The sequence below is a fragment of the Phyllostomus hastatus genome, unplaced genomic scaffold (genome assembly GCF_019186645.2).
Source record: "Phyllostomus hastatus isolate PE091 unplaced genomic scaffold, TTU_PhHast_1.1 phas_scaffold_755, whole genome shotgun sequence".
NCBI lineage: Eukaryota > Metazoa > Chordata > Mammalia > Chiroptera > Phyllostomidae > Phyllostomus > Phyllostomus hastatus.
Genome location: NW_025334039.1, coordinates 5,398,248 through 5,421,195, shown reverse-complemented (window position 1 = coordinate 5,421,195; position 22,948 = coordinate 5,398,248). Strand labels below are relative to the sequence as shown.

General features: G+C 50.4%; 1 protein-coding gene across 1 annotated transcript in view; it reads left to right on the top strand.

Annotated features, from left to right (window-relative positions):
- The window catches only part of STAB2 (stabilin 2), a 126,364-nt gene extending 104,831 nt beyond the window's left edge, over positions 1–21,533 (top strand). Inside the window, exons 55-69 of the mRNA XM_045826606.1 lie at positions 681–807; positions 2,179–2,328; positions 3,740–3,844; positions 5,111–5,218; positions 6,881–7,074; positions 8,216–8,357; positions 9,032–9,165; positions 10,763–10,925; positions 11,070–11,176; positions 13,315–13,434; positions 14,364–14,504; positions 15,811–15,918; positions 16,807–16,935; positions 18,286–18,402; positions 20,928–21,533. Coding sequence (XP_045682562.1) covers positions 681–807; positions 2,179–2,328; positions 3,740–3,844; positions 5,111–5,218; positions 6,881–7,074; positions 8,216–8,357; positions 9,032–9,165; positions 10,763–10,925; positions 11,070–11,176; positions 13,315–13,434; positions 14,364–14,504; positions 15,811–15,918; positions 16,807–16,935; positions 18,286–18,402; positions 20,928–20,981 — 1,899 coding nt within the window. The 3' untranslated portion in view covers positions 20,982–21,533. The remainder of the gene's footprint in view (positions 1–680; positions 808–2,178; positions 2,329–3,739; positions 3,845–5,110; positions 5,219–6,880; positions 7,075–8,215; positions 8,358–9,031; positions 9,166–10,762; positions 10,926–11,069; positions 11,177–13,314; positions 13,435–14,363; positions 14,505–15,810; positions 15,919–16,806; positions 16,936–18,285; positions 18,403–20,927) is intronic.
- The last annotated feature ends 1,415 nt before the right edge of the window (positions 21,534–22,948 follow it).

The following is a 22,948-nucleotide window of genomic DNA, read 5'->3' as shown; positions in this document are numbered from 1 at the left end:
CCAAGATCACACAGCTTGTAAGGAGCAAAGCTAGCAGTGGAGTCCAGAAAGCAATGTAGACGTAAGGGTTTAGCCAATGGGATTTGGAGTTCATAGATACGGGGTCGTATTTCGGTGGGTAATCTTTGGCAAATCACCTAATCTATATACATTTTTGCCTCTGTAAAATAGAGCTAATAACTATGCAATGTATGGGTATTAGGAAAAGTAAGTTTTAAAATGTGGGCACAGAGCTTGCCACATACTAAGCGTTCATTAAATACTGGTTTTATTACTGATTCCAAAGCCAAGTTCTTTCTATTCTACTAGGAAACCGTCTAAAAAAACACCCCTGCAAAACAAAATGTAACTCCTCCCCTCCCTTCCAATGTCTTTTGTCTGATAGAAAGACCCCTCCCATGATAGAAACCTACCTGACTATGCCCCACCCTCTCACCAGGCAACCACTGTCTTTGCAAACACCCTAAGGGCCTTCAGACCAGAAAGAAGTCTTTCTAGCTCTTCACCCTCCCCCTTCCTTTGCCTCTCTAAAGCTCCAAGAAAAGAATTCCCTGTAAAGACCAGGGAGTCCCGTTTTCCACTTGGGCACTACCAGATCCCCTCCTGGGAGCAAGCTAGAGCCCCAGAGCCCAACTTCAGGATTGCGGAAGGCAGAGGGATGCTTCATTCTCTTCCTTTAGGGCGTGAAGCAGAGGTGTCAGTACAACCTGTCCTTCAAGAATAAGGTGGAAGGCTGCCGGCAGCGGTGTGCCCTGGTGATACAGCTGCCCAGGTGCTGCAAGGGCTACTTCGGGAGAGACTGCCAGGGTGAGGCGCCTCTTCTCGCCGTGAGATTCCAAACGGGTTGCACGATCACTATGCAGCATCCGGAAGTTTTGAAAGTGCTGAAATGATAAAGTGTGTGTTTTGGGGAGGGGGCGGGGCACATCCCCTAAATGGTGCTGCTAAGATCCCAAAGCAATCATTCTGAATAGCTGTGTGGCTTTTCTTTGACTTTTTTCTTTTGTGCCATTTTGTTTTTGACAGAGTTGAGAGAGTCTACTCAACTCTGTGCATGGCCTGTGATCGTGTAGCAGGCTTTTGTGCTTACCACTATAGCATAAGACACTCCCCCTTGTATGGCGCTCCAGACACCAGATTTCATTCATTACTCTAGTCCGTGACAGGATAAGCACGCAAATTTAAATGCATCTAATAGAATTCTACCCTGGCACAGTGCCATACTAATATGATATGTGTGAGCCATTATTTACGGAACACCACCCTGTTGTTGGGTATATAGCATTGCATTGCCCCCCCCCCCCCGCCCCGTCACCTCACCAGGAAATGGAGGCCCATCCTGAAACCCCTGTGTCTAGGTGCAACTCCTGGCCAGTAACACATCAGCAACAGGGGCATAACGAAGGTCATGACACTTCCCATTGGCCATGCACTGTTTCAAGTAAGCACACTACGTGAGTGCTACTTCCCATGTATATGATTATACTTTACCTCGAAATGACCCCTAAGAAGCAGATTATGCTGTTATCCCCATTTTACAGAGGACAAAATGGAGGCGCAGAGAGGATAAGAAACAAGCCCAAGGTCCCACAGTGCATTTGTTTGTAGAAGCTGGGGTTTTAACTACCAGGCATTCTGTGTTTATTCTGGTTCAGCTGAGAAGATTCTGGCCTGGGGGTCCCTGCAATCACCCACTCTCCACTCTCCGTCACCAAAGTGTGGACAGTCACAAAATTCAGTGCCATCCCTTATAGTTGTTCAGCGCTTTATAGTTTTAAATTGTTCTCAGTTATACTACCTCGTGTGACCCTCATGTCACAATGTGGTATAGGACATTATATCAGCAGCAGCAGCAGCATCAGCAACAGCAGCATCATCTAGAGCTAAGAGAAGTGAAGCTCAGAGCGAGTTCATTATTCAGCCCAGATCTACTCAAGCCAGGGCCCCTGATCCCCAAATGCAGTGCACAGTTCAGGGTATCGCCCTGCCAAGCCAGGACCCCATCAGATGCATTTAAGTTCATGTCCCATAAACATCGAAACACTTATGTGGGTATGTCTCCAGGGCCACCATCCCTCTGAGCTAATGGAGGTCAAAACCCACAGCTGAGGACGGGTCAGCAGCGCATTTACACATGCTGGGGAGACTGCTGAGTCCCTTCTATTTCATTTCCTGCAGCCTGCCCTGGAGGACCGGATGCCCCGTGTAATAACCGGGGTGTCTGCCTCGACCAGTACTCAGCCACGGGAGAGTGTAAATGCAACCCCGGCTTCAACGGGACGGCGTGTGAGCTGTGCTGGCCGGGGAGATTCGGGCCCGACTGTCAGCGTAGGTGACACCCCCATCCCTGTGTTCCGCCTGCTTTTCAGCTGCGTGCTCCCTGTCCTGTTCCACACCGTCCTGCTGACCTGACGCCATCCTTCTTCCCCCCATCCCCCACCCCCTCTACTAGCCCTTACATGCTTCTTCCTTCCTTGGTTGTATTCCCAGTTCCATCTGCTGAAAGAGCTTCACCTCTAAGAAGTGAAGCTCACATCCCTGCAGCCTCCAAAGCAAGCGGCATTCATTCATTCAGTTATCTGACCAGCATACATCACTCAGTCCTCACTAATATCGATAGCTACTAGTTTATGGAGGGCCTACTATGTGCCAGGCAGATATGTTTTACCATTTAATTCTCACAGTAGCACCTTGGGATCAGTACTGTTATTATTCCCACTTAGCAGATGAGGAAACAGAGACACAAAGAGTCTCAGTGTCTTGCTCAAAAGCCAGGAGTGGTTCTAAGATGCGAGGTTACAGTGGTGTAGGAGGGGACAAAATCCCAGCTCTCAGAGAGTGTGCATTCCAAGGGAGGAAACAGACAAAAACCGCAGAAACCAAACTAGTTGTAAAGGTATACATAAAAAGAAGCAGGTACAGGGAATGGTGGAAGAGAGGTGAGCAAGGGCAAAGGCCCTGAAGCAGGAGCGGGCTCAGCGTGAAACGAACAGCAGAAAGGCCAGGGTGACTGAGCACACTGAGCAAAGAAGGGAGGAAGGAATGAAGCCTGAAGGTTGCCGGGGGCCAGATCACATGGAAGCTTCTCGGGCAGAGAAAGAACTACAGCATCTATTCTGAGTGCGAGGGGCGGCCAGTGGAGGGTTATGAATGGAGAAGCGTCCTGTGCAGATTAGAAGGGATCTGCCTCCTCCAGCTGCCCTGTGGAGAGAGAACGAACTGCAGGGAGCAAGTGCAGAGGCAGGGTCACCTCCAGGGAAGCTAATGCCACAATGTGCTGCCTTGGGCTATGGTGGTAGTGCTGGGGGTGACGAGAAGTGGAAGTGTTAGTACGTATCTTGCAGGTTTTTCCTGTTAAATAGGTTTCTCTGTTAGGAGGCCCCAGATAATATTCTGTCCCTTAGCTATATCTATAGATAATAGGAGAGGGAGAGAGCACTCACCATATCTATCATTATGTGTTCAATAGTCAGTTACTCCTAGACTGTAAGCTCCATGGAACCAGGACCTTATGTCTTATGTTTTCCAGTGTCACCTCATGGCCTAGCAGTGTCTGCCCCAGGATAGCCACTGAATAAGTGATCTTTTAAATGTGTGGATGGGTGAGTGAATGAATGAATGACAGTGGCATAAGGAAGGTACCTCCCACATTGGCAACACAGCCAACAGGTGTGAGCTGGTTGGTTGGATTTCAAACTCCAATCATTGATTACTGATCGCTCTGCAATTTGCTTTACAGCCTGTGGCTGCTCGGACCACGGACAGTGTGATGAGGGGATCACGGGCTCTGGGCAGTGCCTCTGTGAAGCAGGGTGGACTGGCCGCTTCTGTGACACCCAGACAGGTCTGTCATGGGAGTGGGCAGCAGCACGGGGCTGCAGTGGACCCTGCCGAGAGCTTGCAACTGAGGCTGGGTCTGAGCAACACCTGGACAAGAAAAAAGACAACAGGTGTTCCCTTTTCCATGTGGAAAAGATGGCGTGGCCATGCAGCCCCAGGCCTCGGGAGGAGTGGTGACTTGAAGGAAAAGTAGATGAACATATGTAATTCAATGAAACTGGTGTGCAGTCACGGAAGGACCCCCCTCCCTCAGGCACCGAATGCAGGATGGGGCAGGAATGGCCCCTCGGGATCCTGGTCCTGGGCCCAGAGGCTGACTGGTTCCATAGAAAAGGCATGGTCTGGAATCCCGGATCTGACCCCCGACTCTGCTCCTAACCATACAAATGGCCCCACATGACCCACCTGCTCTGAGCCTTGATGTGCTCATCCTTGAAAAGAAGTGTGTGTTACACATTTTGTAGTGGGAAGATGGTTGTGAGGGTTGCAGGTCATGGTTTGAAGTGCCCGGCGTATGTGGGCCCTTATAAACCGTAGCTGCCATTATCATATCCTCATTGTCATAGTCATCGCTGTCTGGATACTTATTGAGCAGTCATTTTTTCTGAGGCCTCCCTCGGGCCAAAGTCCTGTTGCTGGCAGAAGGTCTGAGACATAAAGGTTGAGCTATCTAATGTGAACCACTGTTATTTCATCCTCCCTGGGGTCCCAAGGGCAGACTAGGCTCCTTTGCTGGGCTTTGGCAACCTGAAGTTCCAGAATTCCAACAATGCCCTTAATTCAGTTCCTCCTCCTCCCTCCTCCTGCTCCCCTGACCCCTGACCGCCTCATGGCTTCACGTGGCCTATTGATGCCGCAGCCCCATCTGATCCCCAAAGCTCCAGACCTCTCCCTCCATGAAAGTTCTCCTCCAATGTAACCATCTCCATCTGGAACCCCATGCCCTTAGGACCAGAGAAGGAATCTGCCAAATTCACCTCTATTAGCAAACTTGGAAGTTTTCATTGGTTGCCCCCCAAAATAACATATTTGCATTTTAATCTGATTACCATTGCAGAGATAATGTTTTAATATAAATGAGATGATTCCAGAATCTCTGAATCTCCGGGCTAGAAGGAACTTTAGCAAACCACCCCGCCTTCCTGCTAGGCAGGGACCCGTTTGAAACACAGCGGCAGGCGAGGGAAAGAGAGTCTTGGGGAGACACATTCGGTGGGTCTCAACTCTTCTCACCGTGACTCAAGATGAATGGTGACCTTTTTCTTTGTAGTTTTGCCCCCCGTGTGCACACCTCCTTGTTCTGCTAATGCTACCTGTAAGGAGAACAACACGTGTGAGTGCAACCTGAATTATGAAGGCGATGGAATGACGTGCACAGGTGGGTGCCCTTGGTGCATGTGTGAAGCAGCAGCGCGATGCGGAAGCAGAGCGGGACTCGGTCTCAGTGCACGGGCTCCATCCCGGCTGTTCTACCTCCCGCCTGGGCCCCCTGGCCATACCTACCCTCTCTGCGACTCAGTTTCCTTCATGGGTTTGCTTATGCCTGAGGTCATGATCTGAAATTGCTTTGCAAACTGCGATGCATTTTATTTTATAGTGTTTCTCTAACTGTGTGAGTAATCCAGCCTTCCTTCAAATAACTCGGAAGATACACTCCAATGTGAAGAAGAAGAGTTAAGCCTACACATACTCTCACCACTCAGTGAGAACCACTCTGAACATTGCAATGTCTGTCTTCAGTAGTTAGGATATAGGTTCAGCCACACAGAGACCCAGAGGAACAGTGGCATCAATAACACTGATATTTAGTATTTAGATGTTCATTTTTATCTCACATAACAATTTGAATGGAGGCATGCAGGGCTAACATGGGGTGTCACTGTGAAAGGTCATCAGGGAGCCCAGGCTCCTTCTATCTTGTTGCTCTGCCTTCTATCTTGTTGCTCTATCTCGGCTCATGCAGTTGCCTGGACCGAGATGGCCACCACCATAAGCACCTCCCAGGAGAGGAGGGAGATTTCAGGACATACCTAATAGTTGCTAAAATCCTGCCTGCTTCCATCTATTGGCTGGGCCCTCACTATCTGTCACTTCTAGCCTTGGGAAATATAGTCTTCTATTGGGCAACCATGAGCCCAGCTAAATATCTACTATTATAGATAAAGGAAATAGTAGGTACCGGGGAAAACTACCAGTCTTGGCCACAAGTACTTTGCTTTTTCATGAATAATTTATTCACAGAGATATAGACTTTCTTTACAAATCTTGCTATACCTGCTCTTTTGTAATCTGCCACAAGGTGGTCTAGAAGTGGCACAAGGCCCCCTACAATGGCAACAAAGTCCCAGGTCTGCCTTTCTACCCTGCCATCCTTAGGGTGAAGCCTTGAGTCCTACTGTCCCCTCATGTGGCCTCAAGTGGCCACAAGAACTCTAGGCAAAAAGGCAGGCGAGAGAAAGCAGATGGCTTTCCAGCTATTCCCAGGGCGAGAGCTAATCTATTATTGGGTTGACATTTGGGGGGTTGTGAACACAAAGGTCCTAAGAGGCAGCACAGCACAGCGGGGACGGCATGGGCTTCGGAGTCAAACCAGTCTGGGTTTAAATCCCAGCTCTGCCTCATTCTCGCTCGGCAAGTGTCAGTTTGTTCATCCGCAGAAAGGGGCACAACATCGACCTCACAGGTGTTCCATACTGTGCCAACTCCACACACACATACACACGCATAACTGTCCTGATATGAAAAACCCAAACTCACACAGAAAAGTGCTGCCGAAGTAGGACCTACAAGCATGTGAAAGGGGCAGAGGTGGACAGATGTCATCAGGCCTGGTCTATGAGGGTATCAACCACAGGATATTAGGTTCACAAACGCTAGCACAGAGGCCATGGTGCAAAGGGAGACAAGGTGCCAACCTGTTGGGGCCCATTTACTCCCCCCAGGGCCAGTGGTCCTGGCCCTGGGGTGACTCATGCCCCAGTCTGAAGCCCCAGATACACAGACAGTGGCTGATGCAGCTCTCCCTCCCCTGCTCTTGCAGTGGTGAATTTCTGCAAACAGAACAACGGAGGGTGCGCGAAGGTCGCCAAGTGCTCCCAGAAGGGCACAAAGGTCTCTTGCAGCTGCCCGAAGGGCTACAAGGGAGATGGCCACAGCTGCTCAGAGATAGACCCCTGTGCGGACGGCCTCAACGGTGGGTGTCATGAGCATGCCACCTGCAAGATGACCGGCCCGGTGAGTCTCTCTTCCCTGAGGAACCGTGAGATCAGCTCCTTGTGCCTCACTCAGCCTGGCTTCTCCACTCTGCTTCCCACTCAGCCTCCTGCTAAGCTTCCTTCCCACCTCAGTCTAGTTCTTGGTAAGGCAGCGCGCCAAGTGCAAGGTGGCATCCTAGGCCAGAAAAGGACATCAGTGGAAAAACTGGTGAGGTCCACATGAAGTCTATTGTTTAGTTCATAGCAAGGTGCCAGCACTAATCTCTTAGCTTTGACAAATGTATTAAGGTGATGTAGGATATTACCATTAGGGGAATGGCTGGAGAGCATACGGGAGGGACTGTGTCTGCTGTCTTTGCAGCTTTTCTCTAAATCTAAAATTATTCAAACTAGAAATTTCATTATAACAAATAGAGTTGGTTAAGTGGCAAGGAAAGTGCAGCAGGTCTGGGCACCCTTGAGTCCTTTTAGAATGGGATCGGCACCCCACGCCCTGTGTAACTGGTGGGAAGAGAAAACGGTGGGAGATAATGTCCCCTGAGGTTATAAATGTGAGACAGACTTCGAGTCTTAGCTCCAGGACTGACTTGTTGTGTGGCCTGGGGCTGGCTACCAAATCTCCCTGAGCCTCAGTTTCCTCATTTGCAAAGTGGGCCTAACAATAAGGCAAATCTCATAGGACTGTTGTGGGGATTAAGTGAGATCATTCATTGATTCCACAAATGGTCACCAAGCACCTACTATGTGCTGTTGCTGGGGCCAGAGTTGTCACAATATAAAGCTTGTATGCAAGCAGAGGGAGGGGTGATGCTCAGTGCAGAAACGATCACAGAAGGTACTTTCAGAGAGCACCAAGAGGCAGGAAGAACCTAAACCAGCCAATGTGCAAGAAGGGACTGGAAGGGTGCTTCTTATTTCGGAGGGTTAGGGAGGCTCTCTCTGAGCAAGCGACATTTGAGCTGAGATGCAAAGCATGGCACTTCCTCATGATCCTGCACGAGCACATGACGTAGCACTTACTCCATTCCCGCTGGACAGGAGCAGCATACGTTCTTGATCCTTCTGAACATCTCCTCCGCTGGAGGGCGGCCCGCAGAGCGCTGGGGGGCCCTGGGGTCCTAGACAAGGGGCTTTCCTTACCTTCTCCATTCTCCCCACAGGGCAAGAAGAAGTGCGAATGTAAGAGCCACTACATAGGAGACGGGGTGAGCTGCGAGCCAGAGCAGCTGCCCGTGGACCGCTGCCTCCAGGACAACGGGCAGTGCCACGCGGACGCCAGCTGTGCCGACCTCCACTTCCAGGGTCAGTGGGCCAGGGGCTCCGGCCCCCAAGCTTCAGGCAAAAGAAAAAAAAATTTAACTTTAAAAAAGTAAAAATTTTAATTTCATTAAATTTTACAGTTTAATTAAAGGGGTTTTTTTTTTCAATAATAAATTGGAAGCCAAACAGCCCATGCTGTCTGGTGCCCGGGAGGCAGCGGCTCCTGCAGCAGAGGGGCGAGTGGGCTCAGCACTGGACCTGAGCCGTGAGAACCAGACGGGAGCCCGAAGGCCCTCTATCACGAATCTCCTGATACCTGCTTTCTTCAAATTACTTAGTAATCCCTGCCACCCTTCACTGTATTTGAATCTAAAGAGCACAGCTTAGGGTTTATACAACAAACAGGAAGCGCTGACCACATACAGAAGCAATTTCTTTCCAGTTCTTTTGATAGGAGCACATTGACTGGCTTGGGCCCCACTTACTTCCAAGGATGATTTGAATGGTTTATAATAAACCAACGAGTATAAGAAAAGTAAGAGATACCGAGGAACAGCTGATAAGGCATCTTGAAGGAGGGAAAGCATTAAAGACCCACTAGACAAATATACAATTCCATATACAGAGACTCGGTAGCTGGCCTTCCTCCTTCAAAGACCTTCAAAGTTCTTTGCCGGAAGCACTGACCTGGGCCATTCCTCTCCTTCCCTATCTAGATACCACTGTTGGAGTGTTCCATCTACGCTCCCCGCTGGGCCGGTATAAGCTGACCTTTGACAAAGCCCAAGAGGCCTGTGCCAACGAAGCTGCAGCCATGGCAACCTACAACCAGCTCTCCTATGCTCAGAAGGTGGGTCCCCAATTAGTGAGCACAATGCAGGGAGGAGCTACAGGCTCTTCTTAACGCGAGGACACTTATGCTGTTGCCTCCTTGTAGGGGAGTGCAGGAAGCTCCTGGAGCTATAATCACAATTTGTCACATCCATTGAGTGTCTACCAAGTGTCAGGCACTGTGAGGGGTGGTTTGTTGACATTACTGTCATCTTTACAATATCCCTGGAGGTATAGATAGGGCAATTAAGGCTCTAAGTGATTTAGTAATGTGTCCAATGTCACCTAGCCAAGAAGTGGCAGATCCAGTATTCAAATGTAGCCCTGACTCCCAAAGTCTGTTCTCAACCACGACTTTCAACTGCCAAGGCAGGAGTACAGCCTGGGAGTGCATGCATCACAGCTGGAGACCAGAAAAAAACAATAACCACAAGCCTGGGGTCTCCCTGAACCCACAAAGCATTTGAGTTTCTCTGGAATAGCTGGACTTCTCTGTGTCTGGAAGGGCTGAGAAGTGGGTAAATGGGGGTAGCCCCAGCTCTCAGCCACAGCCCGGTAAGAAGTAGAGCTCTGGCCAGAGCTACTCTCGCCCTCGAAAACCAGAAGCCCTGCCCATTAGGAAAGACCAGCACCTTGGAGTTACCTAGTGATTGTTCGCTGGGAGTGGAGGAAGTGACCGCCTCCATAAGATAATTTAAGGACTCTTCCTCCAACCTCCATCACCACCAAATCCCTCTACCTTTCCTCAGACCTGACATTTTTTTTTTTATCAAGGAACAAACCTTTGATGCCAAGACCCAGCATCTTGGAGGGTCTGACTTTCTGCTTTCCTGCTTCCTGATAGTGTGGCCTTGATCAAGCCATTGACACCTCTGTCCTACTTGGTGTGGTTGTATAAGACTAAAAGTAATATGACACAGTGACCCGTGCTACTGTAGGACCTCAATTTTTAAGATTAAGAGCTCTGGAGTAGACTGCCCAGGTTTGAATCTCAGCTCTGCTACTTGCTGGCTGTGTGACTTGGAACAAGTTACTTAACTCCTCTTTGCCTCCATTTTCTCATTTATATGATAGGGATTTTTTTTTAAGTTCCTATCTGAAAGGATTAATGCAAGGGATAAAGGTGTTGACAGGTGAAAAGCCCTTGCAACAGAACCTGGCCCAGAGGAAGCTCTCAGTGTGCATGGTGATGATGAAGGTGGGAATGGTGCTGGTGATAATGGTAAGAATGATGATAATAATGGTGATGATGAGATGAAGATGGTAGTGATGATCAGTTAGAGTTCTGCCAGTCCACAAGCAGAAGAATTTACACCCAGCGGGAAATGGCTGAGAGCAAATCCTTTCTCAAGAGCAGAGAGAAGAGAAATAAGTGCGAAGGACTCAGGCACCTACATGAAAGAGAAGGCACCACTTTCATCCATCCAATGGCTCGATCGACAAAAACTTAATGAGCACCTGCTATGTTACAGGCAGAGAGCCACAATAGGAAAAATGAGCCATGACCCCTGACTCCGTAGAGTTTATAGTCTGATGGGGGAACAGACACTAACCAAAGGACTCCACAACAGATAGGGAGTTGCAGCTGACCCATGGCCACATCTGTGTCCCTACAGGCCAACTACCACCTCTGTTCAGCAGGCTGGATTGAGAGCGGCCGGGTTGCCTACCCCGTAGCCTATGCCTCCCAGAACTGTGGCTCTGGCATTGTTGGGATAGTCGACTACGGACCAAGAAACAAGAGTGAAACGTGGGATGTCTTCTGCTACCGGGTGAAAGGTAATTATCCCAGCTACACTTCAGACTCCAGGCCACACAGCTGCTGAGCCATGCTCAGCCTGGCCAGCCAATCTCCAAAGGTGAGGTTGGCAGCCGGGGCCTCTGCCCCACTGGAATGGGACCCCACCTGCTCCTGCCTTCCAGATGTGAACTGCACCTGCAAGAAGGGCTACGTGGGAGATGGCTTCTCCTGCAGCGGGAATCTGTTGCAGGTCCTGATGTCCTTCCCCTCGCTCACAAACTTCCTAGCGGTATGTACTGTGTCTGCTCATTTTCACCTCAGGGAAGGAGGGGTTGTCTCAAGGCATGTCTTAGAGAGGCGAGTCCTTGAAAGAAGGCAGAGGCTCCAGTCAAGGTTGAGAGCCTGGGCACTGGAGCACATTGCCTGAATCTGGAGCTGGAATTTGCCCCTTGTCACAGCACCTCAAAGTTACTTTCTTCTCTGGGCCTCAGTTTTCTCATCTACAAAATGGGGATGATGATAGCACCAACTTCACAGAATCATTGTGATGATTAAATGAGTCAGTATTTGTAAAGCACTTGGACCTGAGGCCAGCCCACGGGAAGTGCCATATTGGTGTTAGCAGTACCATCTCTGTTTGCATCTAGAGCATCGGGAGAGTCTGGTCTGCAGGTCTGAGATGCTCTTTTGTCATCACAGATGGCGGTGAGCTAAGCCTGCCTGGTGATCACCCAATGAGCCAAATTATCAACATGGTGTCCGCTTGTATTTTGCACTGCACTTAAAGTCACTTCAGTCATCCACAGGTTATGTCTAATGAAGAGAAAGCCCCAACTGGAGGAGGGTTTGAGGTTGACTGATCGAAGATCTAGCTAATAATAATAATAAGGAAAAGGCTAATATTTCCTGAGCATTTATTTTGCACTGAGCCCCTTCAGAGCACTCTTCACTCAATTCACAGAATGTAAGCTCTCTGAGAGGAAGGATTTTCTCTCTGCCTTGAGGCTTACATGTATTAGGTGCTCAGTAAATCCTTGTTAGAAGGAATACATCTTCATGAAGCTTTATGAGGTCACTTCTATTTATTCCCATGTTGTAGACAAAGAAACTGAAGTTTAGGAAGGTCATGGACACAGCCAAGGAGAGTAGACTAGGCATAAATATAAGGCTTACAGGATCAGGGCAGAAGTTAGCCCAAGGACCCCAGAGTGGTGAATCTTTGTCCACAGACCATAGGTAGCCATCTAACTGATCTAAAAATCAAGGTTACCGTAAATACTCTGAAGATAATCACCCAAACCCACATTGCTGCTATGTGGGAGCTTCTGACAGCATTTCAAAGAAAAGACAATGTCGGAGTAAAACCCACTGGCTATGTGCCCTTGAGCAAGTTAGTTAACCTCACTGGGCATTAACAGTCCTGTCTGCACAATGACTGGGTTGAGCTGGGTAGTGTGATTTCTCATAACCTGTTCAGTGAGTATTTACTAAGCACTTACTATGTGCTTGAGCTATATTAGTGAACACAAACAAAATAAACAAATGGAATAAACAGGTACATAGTGTTGAATGCTAGAAGGTGGTATGGGGGGAAAGGTAGGGTGGGGGGAAGGGGCATCCATTTTGCATAGAGTGATGAGGGAAGGCCTTAGCAAGCGGTCACATTTGAGATGTGCAGATTTGAGGAAGATCGTTCAGGGAAGAAGGAAGAAGGCTAAGCAAAGGACAAAAGGCAGGAGTGGGCCAGACAAGTTGGAGCAACAGCAAGGACACCAGTGCGGCTGGAGTAGAGTGAGCAAGAGGGGGGACAGCTGGGTATGGGGTCAGAGGAGCTACCGTGTCCAGCTTTGGGCCTCATGGGTCATTATAAGGACTCTGACTTTCCCTGAGTGGAGTGGGGGCCAGGGCAGGGTTTTGACAACGGGAGACTCAAGGTTTGATTTGACGTTTCAAAGCACTGGGCAGGTGGCCACACTGAGAATGCTCTGTGACGTAGCTGCGATTTAGGACCACAGGATTCACTGAGGAAAGGGAAAGTGCTCCTGAAACTCCGCCGGGGTCCAGTCAGAAGAAACAGCATGATGTTCTCCAGGTCCACAAGAGAAAGACAAATACCACGTGATTTCACTCATACGTGGCATCTAATGAACAAACTGAACTAACAAGCAAAATAGAAACAGACCCATAGATGGAGAGCAGAATGACAGCACTGGGGGGAGGGGGGGATGGTTGGAAGTGGAAGAAGGGGTAAGGTGGATAAATAGTAATGGGAAAAAAATAAAACTAAAAAGAGAAACAGCAGGCTAGTGGCCACTGAGTTGGGGCTACTAATATCAGGGATACTCCCAGACGGGTGATGGGGTCCTCTCCAGCCACCCCGATCCCTGCGCACCACTGCCCATCTGATCTCTCCCCTTCCCTCCCCAGGAAACGCTGGCCTACTCCAACAGCTCAGCCAGGGGCCGGGCATTTCTGAACCTCCTGACGGACTTGTCGGTCCGCGGCACCCTCTTTGTGCCCCAAAACAGCGAGCTGGGAGAAGATGAGGTGAGTCGGGTCCCTGGTGTCTGTGCTGTGGACTAATTCTCCTACCCAGTGTCAGTGACCCATCACCACAACGAGGCCATGTCACCAATCACCCCCAAACTCTGCAGCTGCACATTTATTTAGCTCTCCCATCTGCAGGTCAGTGGACCGTTCTTCCGGTCTCGGCCAAGCCTGCTGGTGTGCCTGAGATGGGCTGGCTCTCGGCTGATCTAGGCTGGCTAGTCTGGGGCTCTGCTCCTCAGGGCTCTCACCCTCCAGCAGGCTAGCCGGGGCATGTTGTTATGGCAACGGCAGGATGTGGTGAGAGTAAACCCAGTTCTGCCAGCATTTTTCAAGCCCCTATCTGGTCACATTTGCTAAGATACCACTGGCCCAATCAAGTCACACAGATGAGCCCAAAGCCAGAGTGGGAGACCCTCAGAGTTACTTGGCAGAGGGCAAGGACACAGGAAGGGGTGGAGAATGAGAGCCATTGATGCAACCAATCCGCCATCCCAAACGTCGTCATCATCACACATGGCACTCAGAGGGGTTGGCAACGTGTACTCAGCCCTCTCCCAGATGGTTGTCCTGCAAGCTCTGACAGCCCTGGGCCCTTCTCAGCCCCCAGGGCCAAGTGGAACAACACCTCTGCCCATTTGATACCCGCTCAAGACCCACTCTTCCCAGGACACCACTGGGAAGCCCTGCTTCGATCATAAGGCTGACTCTCAGTGCCACATCCTGGGACCTAGCTGGAGGGGAACCTCTGGCAGAGCCCAGACAGCCCAAAGCCGGAGATAAACCTGCCCTTCCCTGGTCACCACAGAAGGCCAATGATCCACAACCATGAGAAGTGATGGTTTTTTTCTATGTCATCCTTATCATTAGAAAGAAAAAATATTGCTAGGCCTTTCAAGGCCATTGTTGTGTTGCTTCTTTCCTCTTAGAAGCTGTCCGGGCGGGACATCGAGCACCACTTCACCAATGTCAACATCTTCTTTTACAACGACCTCGTCAACGGTACCATGCTGCAAACTAGGCTGGGAAGCCATCTGCTCATCACCTCCAGCCAGAACCAGAGCCAACTGGTATGAAAAGTCTTCTGGGCTTATTAGAAGGACTGGAGATAATACATGCAAAGCTCCTAGCATACAGTAGGTGCTTATAGATGATAGCTATTCTAACGGGAAAGTATACTGTAAACCTGCAGGGAGGGGATGGTATTCGCTGCACACCATAGCACACCACACTGACTGTGAGACCGCCCCTACCCACTGGGAAATGAGCCGTTGGTGACCTCCAGCCTCAGAAGCCAGTAACTAACGAGGAACTACAGATGCAGCCACTTGAAAGCTGTCTGGCCACCGCCTTTGTTTCTGTCAGTTTGCCAGCCTATCCCAAGTGTTAACTTCTGAGCCTTGCAGTCAAGTAATCCTGCAATGAAAACTACTTCTGCCACTTACTAGTTTTAGGAACTTAGACAAGCCATCCAACTTCTCTGCAACCCAATCTCCTCCTCTGAAAAGGGGGATGATGGGATGTGTTGATGATGTCGATGATGGTGGTGGTGCTGGTGATATTAATGGTTATGTTGCTGGTGGTGCTTATTTTGCTGCTGATGGTGGTGGTGGCGGTGGTAGTGATGACCATGACAACCGTGATGTCAGATCACAGCATAGAGTATGCTTTGGCCGGGACTCGGTGACTCAGGGCCTCTGATGTGTTAGAATAGTGCCTGACATGTAGCAAATGTTAAATAAGTATTTTTTATTTTTACGAAATAAAAGATTTCTAGTTGTTGAAGATCGGTAGTTTAGACCAGTGCTTCTCGCACTTTAACAGGCATTGAAATCACCTGCAGGTGTGTTAAAATTTGGGTTGTGATTCGGCAGATGGAGTGTGGGGCCTCAGGTTGTGCATGTCCAGTGACCTCTCAGGGGGCCACCCTCACCACAAGCCAGCAGATCACACTTTGATCAGCTAGGGATTCGGTCCCTTAAAACCTACTCTTCTCCAGTGTGGTGTGAGGTTCAGAGCAATGGATCTGGAGGCAAGAGGCAAGGGCCTTGCCACTTACTACCTGGGCGATCTTGGGCAAACCATTTGCCTCCTGAACCCTCACCCATCTGCAAGTGGGCTGCACAGGTGACCCCTTAGGTTCTCCACAGCTCTTGGATCAAGCTGGTTGCACAGGGGCAACTAATGTGCTCTGGGCTGAGTCCTGCTGGGGAGCAGAGTCCTGGGCTGCCCATTGGTGAACACAGGCCTGAAACCCAGGCTCCGAGATCTCAGGCAAAATGAACAACTTCCCTCTGTGGGAAGGAAGGACCACCACGTGGGGAGAAAGAGCCAGGTGACCGCCAATCTCCGTCAGCCCCCTTCTCATTTCCCTAGGGGACCAGGTTTGTTGACGGAAGAACCATTCTGCAATGGGACATCTTTGCTTCCAATGGGATCATTCATGTCATTTCGGGACCTTTAAAAGCACCGCCTGCCCCAATGGTGAGTATCCAGGGTTCCTGGAGGGGGGCCAGGAAGAGCCCAGTGTCCACTCTCCAAAGGGGAAACTCGTGCTGGAAGCCCTGCACACGACTCCCCTGGAGACTAGGAGAGCCTCCCCAAGTCATGGCAGCTGGCCTCGGGGACACCTGGCCCTGGTTCAGCCCAGCCCAATATCTGCGTATTCCCAACACAACACCTGGCACCTTTAATATTTGTCGAATGAAAGGGACAGGGTGGGCCAATGCAGAAACCACTGGAAGGGAAATGAGAAACCCTGAGCCCCTCCACTTCATAACTGTGTGCTCGTGGACAAGTCCCACAACATCTCTGAGCCCCATTGTTCTTGCCTGCAAAGTGAGGGTCCTAATGCCTTCCTCCCTGGGTTCTGGGGAGGACTATGAGTTAATGCAAAATAGCTAGGACAGTCCCTGGCACATAGTCCATGCTCTGTAAGAGCTGGGTGGTTGATGTTGTTAGCATCCTAACCTTGTTCCGAAGTGTGAGGGAAGGGGAGCACAGCGGGACGCCGGGAAGTTCCACGGCAGCATAGTTAAGCTCAGCAGCTCCATAGCCAAGCCGGCTTCAAAGCCCAGCTCTACCACTCACTGGTTGTTATGATACTGGGCAAGTGCTTAACCTGTCTGTGCCTCAGTTTCCCCATGTAAAATGGAAACGATAATGATTGTCCCTATTTCTTTGGGCTACCATATATTTAAATGGATTATTTCATGCAAGGGAGTGGTAGAACAGGCTCTGGCAGTAGTAAGGGAAGACACATGTTAACTATTTGATCATTAGTTTTATTCCAACTTGCTCCAAGATGCCCAGGCCAGCAAGAAGGGGATGGGCTCTAGAAAGCACACCACCCACTCCCCTCTCTGTGTTCAGACTGCAGCCCACACCGGCTTGGGAACGGGGATATTCTTCGCCATCCTGCTGGTCATCGGAGCCATCGCTCTGGGTGCATACTCTTACTTCCGACTCAACCGGAGAACAATGGGCTTCCAGCATTTTGAGGTAGGAAGGAGAAACCACGGGAACATGGTGATGGGGGTCCTCTCCACAACCCAGCCCCTGGCTCTGGGCTATGTCAGCTGACTGGCGGCTTCCAAGAGCACGCCCAGCAGGCTTCCAAGAGAAGCAGCGGGTGCTTGGCACACACCTCCTGCCTCCACGGTGGGGTCTCTGCCCCTAAGAGCAGCAGCAGCGGCAGCCTGGAGCCCCTCTTCCTGGCTGAGACAGAGTTTGCTCAGGAGGGCGGTGGGGCCGCCAATAGCACAGATCCTCCAGCCTCTCTGCCAGGGGTCTGGCCTGGAGGCAAATTCCCCGGAGCCAGGAGGTGTGCTCGTCTTGGGGGATTCACGAGACAGACGCCCACCATGACGGCTTGGGCTTCAAGGCTGAGTGTGAGGTGGGGGACAGGGTCAGGGACCTGCACCATGGGGCCTCCTGGGGCAGCCGTGAAATGCACTTTGCCCTGTTTGAACTGTTGAGCCCACGTCTAGGTCAGCAGGTGTTGGCTGACCGTGGAGTGACCCTGGGACCAGGTTCGGCAGCCACCATGTGGCTGAGCACCCTCCCTTATGAGCTTCCCACCCCTCCCTGGCCTCTCCTCTCGGCTGGCCGCCTCCTCCAGACACACCCAGCAAAGACTGAGCAGAGCCCCCAAGCAGTCCACTTCCTGCTGGCACAGAGGTGTCAAACTCATTTTCACCAGGCGGGGTGGGGGGGGCAGGGGTGTCACATCAGCCTCACAGTTGCCTTCAAAGGGCCGAATGTCATTTGAGGACTGTATACATGTAAATACTCCTTAACAGTTAAGCAAGAGCTCAGCGCTGCCGCCAGGTAGAAGCAAGGTGCCAGACCAGATAAAACAAGGTGGAGGGCAGGATTCGGCCCACGGGCATTGTGTTTGCCACCTGTGTTCTAGCGGATAACCTGCCTAAGTGTAAATGCCAGGGGCAAAGCTCAAAGAAAAAAAAACCCACGATTTAAACACAGGTGTACACACTTGATGAATTCTTTTAAATTAAGCTCAAGGGCTGGCAAACCCACTCTGGGGTGATGGAAGTCAGAACAGCCATTACGCTGGGTGGGATTGCACACTGGGGGGTGGGGGGTGGGGGGTGGAAATGCCCGATATGCTGATCTGGGTGGTGGTCACACCTGGGTGGGCATATTAAGAAATCACTGAGCTGAACACTTTAAGATTGGTGTATGTCCCTCTGTGTAAATCAGATCTCTATTAAAGTACTATAATGGAGGTGGAGGTAGGGGCGAGGCTTGCTTTACCTGCCTGCTGGGAAGGAGAAGTTCCCGCCCGGGGACATCCTGGCTCTCAGCCCTGGTGCTGGTCTTTCCAAACAGTCAGAAGAGGACATTGATGTCACAGCGCTCGGCAAGCAGCCGCCCGAGAATATCTCGAATCCCCTGTATGAGAGCACGACCTCGGCTCCCCCAGAGCCTTCCTACGACCCCTTCCTGGTGAGTTTGCATTATTTATCTAGGAACAGGCTCCCCTGGGGCACAGGGGAGCGATGTCTGTCAGCAACCCTCCGTGGAAAGCTTCACACCGAGAAAAGCTCACCTCTAGGACGTGTCTGGGGCAACAAGCCCACACGCCAGTGTTGCGAGCAGAGGGAAGCCATGTGGTTGTTCGGTGCTCCCTGGTTCCTCTGGGTGGGAGGCAGAAGCCCCAGCAGTTGGAAGCAGGGGAGACCAGAGGTTGCCCCACGCCAACCTCATGATCAGGTGACATGTCACCAGGAGAAGGAATGAGCTAAATTCTGCTGCAAATATTTGTGAGGTTGCTGCTGGGAAATAGGACACAAAGCCTCTGAAATGTATGTTTCCTTGGTTATGCATTAAACGTATATTTACATGGCCTGTTGTCAGAGCAGCTTCCGGCCTTTGAAGCTGCGTTCCGTTGGTGAGGTCTTTCACATGCAGGGGAGCACGCTCTGCCCTGGCTTTCCAGAAGAGGACCGTTTGTTTCTGGAGCTAGTGATCCTTGAGCTTAGATGGGGCTTCCACTGACTTCAACCTGGGGGGGACCCCATGGCAGGGACCCCAGGCACACTGAATGTGGAAAGTGCACCCTGCTTGTATCTCCAGGTCTGGACCGAGAAGCTAGGGATAAAAGTTAATTCTTCCTTCTATATAAACACAAGAGAAGCTGGCAGCTCATGTGCCAACCGCCCTTTTGTACCTCAGCAGACCGAGCTGACGTCCTCACTCAGGTCTCAGGAAATACTTGGCTTGTGTGCGACTAGAACCTTCCTGCAATAGTAACCAAGCCCAGAGAGTTGCTGTAATTGTTTCTTGCGCAGATGTATGCTGTCCCTTGCCCCACAGACTATATTATGGTTGCTGAATTTTTGTAAGCTGCATTGGAACATTACAAAAGTATATTTGGTATTTTATTGCACCATTTTAAACTCGTATAGCGCCATAGACGTCACTTGTCGGCAGCGAGCCAAACATGCAGACCTGTGGCTCCGAGTGCCTGTGGCGCTGTGGTTGTGACAGATTGGAAAGTAACTACGTCATAAATCCTGTTTTGTTTTTTAACCAGACCCATGTGAGCCTTTCTAGTCTAAATTGCAAGGGTAAGCCCAGCTAGGTTGCATGTATTAATATTTTATTTCTGCAAGCATGACGCTGAAATCAGCCTCACTTAAACAGCAGAGGAAAAGTCACCCATCCTGCTCACCATGCTCCATGCCTTCTCAGCTAAGGGCTCCGTCAGCACTGTGCATTAGATGCACCTGAGGCAGGTGAGAGAGTATCCTAGATGCAGGATTCATCTAGACCTTCTGAGGAGCCCAGGTGGCAAAAATGTTCCAGTAACAGGAATCCTACGCCAAGGGCGCCATCCCAAAAGAGACGTGCTAGAATCTCATGCCTTTTGTATCTGTAGCCAACCCACACATCTCAAACACGTGCTTTATGCTAATTAACAAAGTTCCAGTGCTCGTCAGAGAGAAAGCCAGCGGGAAGCTTCGGCAGCGGCCTTGGGAGTAGCGTTTATGACTAACTCTCTCAGATGCCCAAGGACCACCCCTGGCTGAAGATGCATTTTCAACCTAAAAGGAGTCTTATGGTAATCACAGGAATAGCCACCATTTGTGGGGTGCTTACACCTTTCTTAATGTAGTATCTGATTCAATCCTCACACCTATTACGACTTTTTATAGGTGAGGGAACTACAGCTGAGTGTAAGTAATCTGTCCAGGGCACACAAGCAAGCTTCCAACAGCAGCAGCTGACCCCAGAGCGGGGCCCCTAACCACCAGACCATCTGGCCTCCCAACACGAGGCGTGAGCGTTCCCACCACGTGTGTGCACGGGCTCTTGGAGGAGAGTCGTATTTTAGGCTCCAGAGGAGGGAAGCGTTTTCCCTTTCAGAGACCCTGGCTGGGTCTGAAAAGTAAACCGACATAGACAGATTCATGGGAGAAAAGCATATCATCATTTTATTGAGTGTTTACATGTAAATGAGAGGCTTCCCAAGAGAATGAAGACCCAAAGAAGTGACCAGAGCAGGAAGCTTTTATGCCTTTTAAATAAAGAAACAATACGTTTGTGAAGAATTGGTAAGACAAGGAGGTTTGGGCCCGGGTAGTACATGGCGAAGACCTAACTAGGGAGATAGGGGTGGTTGAACAAGGCTGGTTGAACAAGGCTGGTTTGTACAGGTTTTCTGGCCCCACATTCCTCATCTCCGGTGGTAAGGGTGTCTTCTTCCCTCCTGGGGCAAGGAGGGGACCTTCACATGGAAGTTTTATGACCTGTGTTGGGGACATTAGGGGAGGAGGTCAGAATGACCTCCCTACTGCTGCCATATTTTAAACAATTCTTTCAGCTTAAGACATTGAATATGCCAAGGTGTCCTATTTGGGGGTAGTGTGTCCTGACCCCATCTGGGTCTCAGACCCGTGGCCAAAGGAGATGCTCAGCCCGGGAAGGCCCTGGGCCCTCCAGCGTGTTCACAGACCTCTCTTCCGCAGGACTCCCCCGGAGACCAGCAGCTGGAGGGCAGTGACCCCCTGGGGGCGCTGTGAGGGCCCAGCCCCGCTCCTGCCACCAGGGCTCCAGCAGCCTCCTCCTCCTCGCAGAGGCCGTCAACTGTGAATCCTCGGCCCCCACTGCCTCCGGGGACCGGAAAGTCCTTTAGCCTTCTGAAGTCCATGAAGCACTCACGCCGTACCTCATCTCTTCGCTCCATCTGGGGGACTGTTTTGTTTCTGTGGGCAAGGGACCCTGTGAGATCCACCATTCACCAGCTCAGGGGACTTCTCCCTCCTCTGACCTTCGGCTGTCCTTCCTGTGTGCCCTTAGATGCTCCTCCTACCTTCTACCCAACTCGATAGTAACTGTGCCCTTGTCTTACTTACCTATTAGATTGTAAGCTCCCAAAGGCAGGCACCTGCCTCATTCATCTTGTATCTCAGCCCTTAGCACGGTGTCTGGCCCATGCAATGTGCTCAATAAATGTTTATGGAACAGAAATAAAGCCCATGGAACAAATCTAGTGTTTTGGGAAACAAACAAAAATGCTCTTTGCCACTGAAGGAGTCAAGCTTTGAAGGTAAAATCCACTTACTGGCCCTAATTTGGGTCTTTTCAGCAGCCAATCTCTGCCTCTCAACTCTTCTTAATTCTGTTTTGTCTGTGTGTGTGTTAAGAAGACACAATAAACCACAATGACACCAATCCCCAACCACTAGGATGGCTGCAAGCAGACAATGATGAGTGCCGCGAGGGTGTGAAGGGACCGCAGCCCTCATCCCCTGCTGGGGGGCTGTCCAGCCCAAACAGGGTACCACACTGCAGAAAATTTGGCAGTTCCTCTGAAAGTTAAACACAGAGATACCATGTGAGCCAGAAACTTCACTCCAAGGTACATATATACCCACGAGAGACGAAAACATGTCCACATATATATATAAATATAAAATGTTCAGAATAGCATCATTCCCAATAGCACAAAAAAATAGAAGCAATGCAAATGCCCATCAGCTGATGAATGGACAACCACATTGTGTATGTCCAAGAATGAAATGCCATTCCACCCGAAAAGGGACCTAAAGAGCACTTAAGGGACCTAAGTGCTGAAACATGCAACACCATGGGTGAACCCAGAACACACTAGACCACCTATGGCACAATTCCATGCACATGCAATTTCCAGAATAGGCAAGTTCAGAGACAGAAGGTTGATTCTCAGTTTCCAGGGACTGGAGCAGGGCAGAATGGAGTTAGCCGCCACGAGGTGTGGGATGTATTTTTCTGTGATGAAAACGCTCTGGATTTTAGCAGTGATGTGCAGGACTCTCCACGCTGAGCAGAATGCCCACGACACCAGGTTCCTGCCCGCACAGTGCCCCCCTCCCATGACTGTGACAACCAAACACCCTCCGACCCACCCACCGCACATTTCCAAACTGCCCCGGGGTGAGGGTAGCACTGGCCGGGCATGGGAATCTCTGCGGGGGTGCAGAAATGCAAGGCCGGGCTGGGCAGGGCGGCTCTCCAACTCCTCTCTGTGGCCCTCACAGCCCGCATAGCTTGTCCCACATCATCGGGGGGTTTTGCTATGTTTTTGCTGTGTCAAGTCCAAAGTTCCAGAAACGCCAGAGTGTCTTGTAAGCTTTCCACAGCTCCAGCAGAGGGAAGAAGTCCCAGTTCCAGGCAAAGGAAGAGCCTACCATCTCCTCTAGGAGGACACGCCATGGTGGGAGGGAAACCACCTTTCCAGGAAGTCGCTCCCCAGCAAGAACGTGGCACAGCTTTGCGGTGGGTCCGCCAATACCACCAGCCCAGGCACCCAAAGGCAAGTGACTGGAAGGAAAAGAGCAGGCTATGCATGCAGAAGGGAATGCGAGTAAGGTCCTGGCAGAGTGAGAGGTCAAGGATACCAAGGTGTTCAAATACAAACACACATGTTTAAACAGGTGTTAAAAAAAAAAAACCTCTTCAAAAATATTTAAATGTATCCAAAACCCAGTAGTGATCTGACTTCATAGCA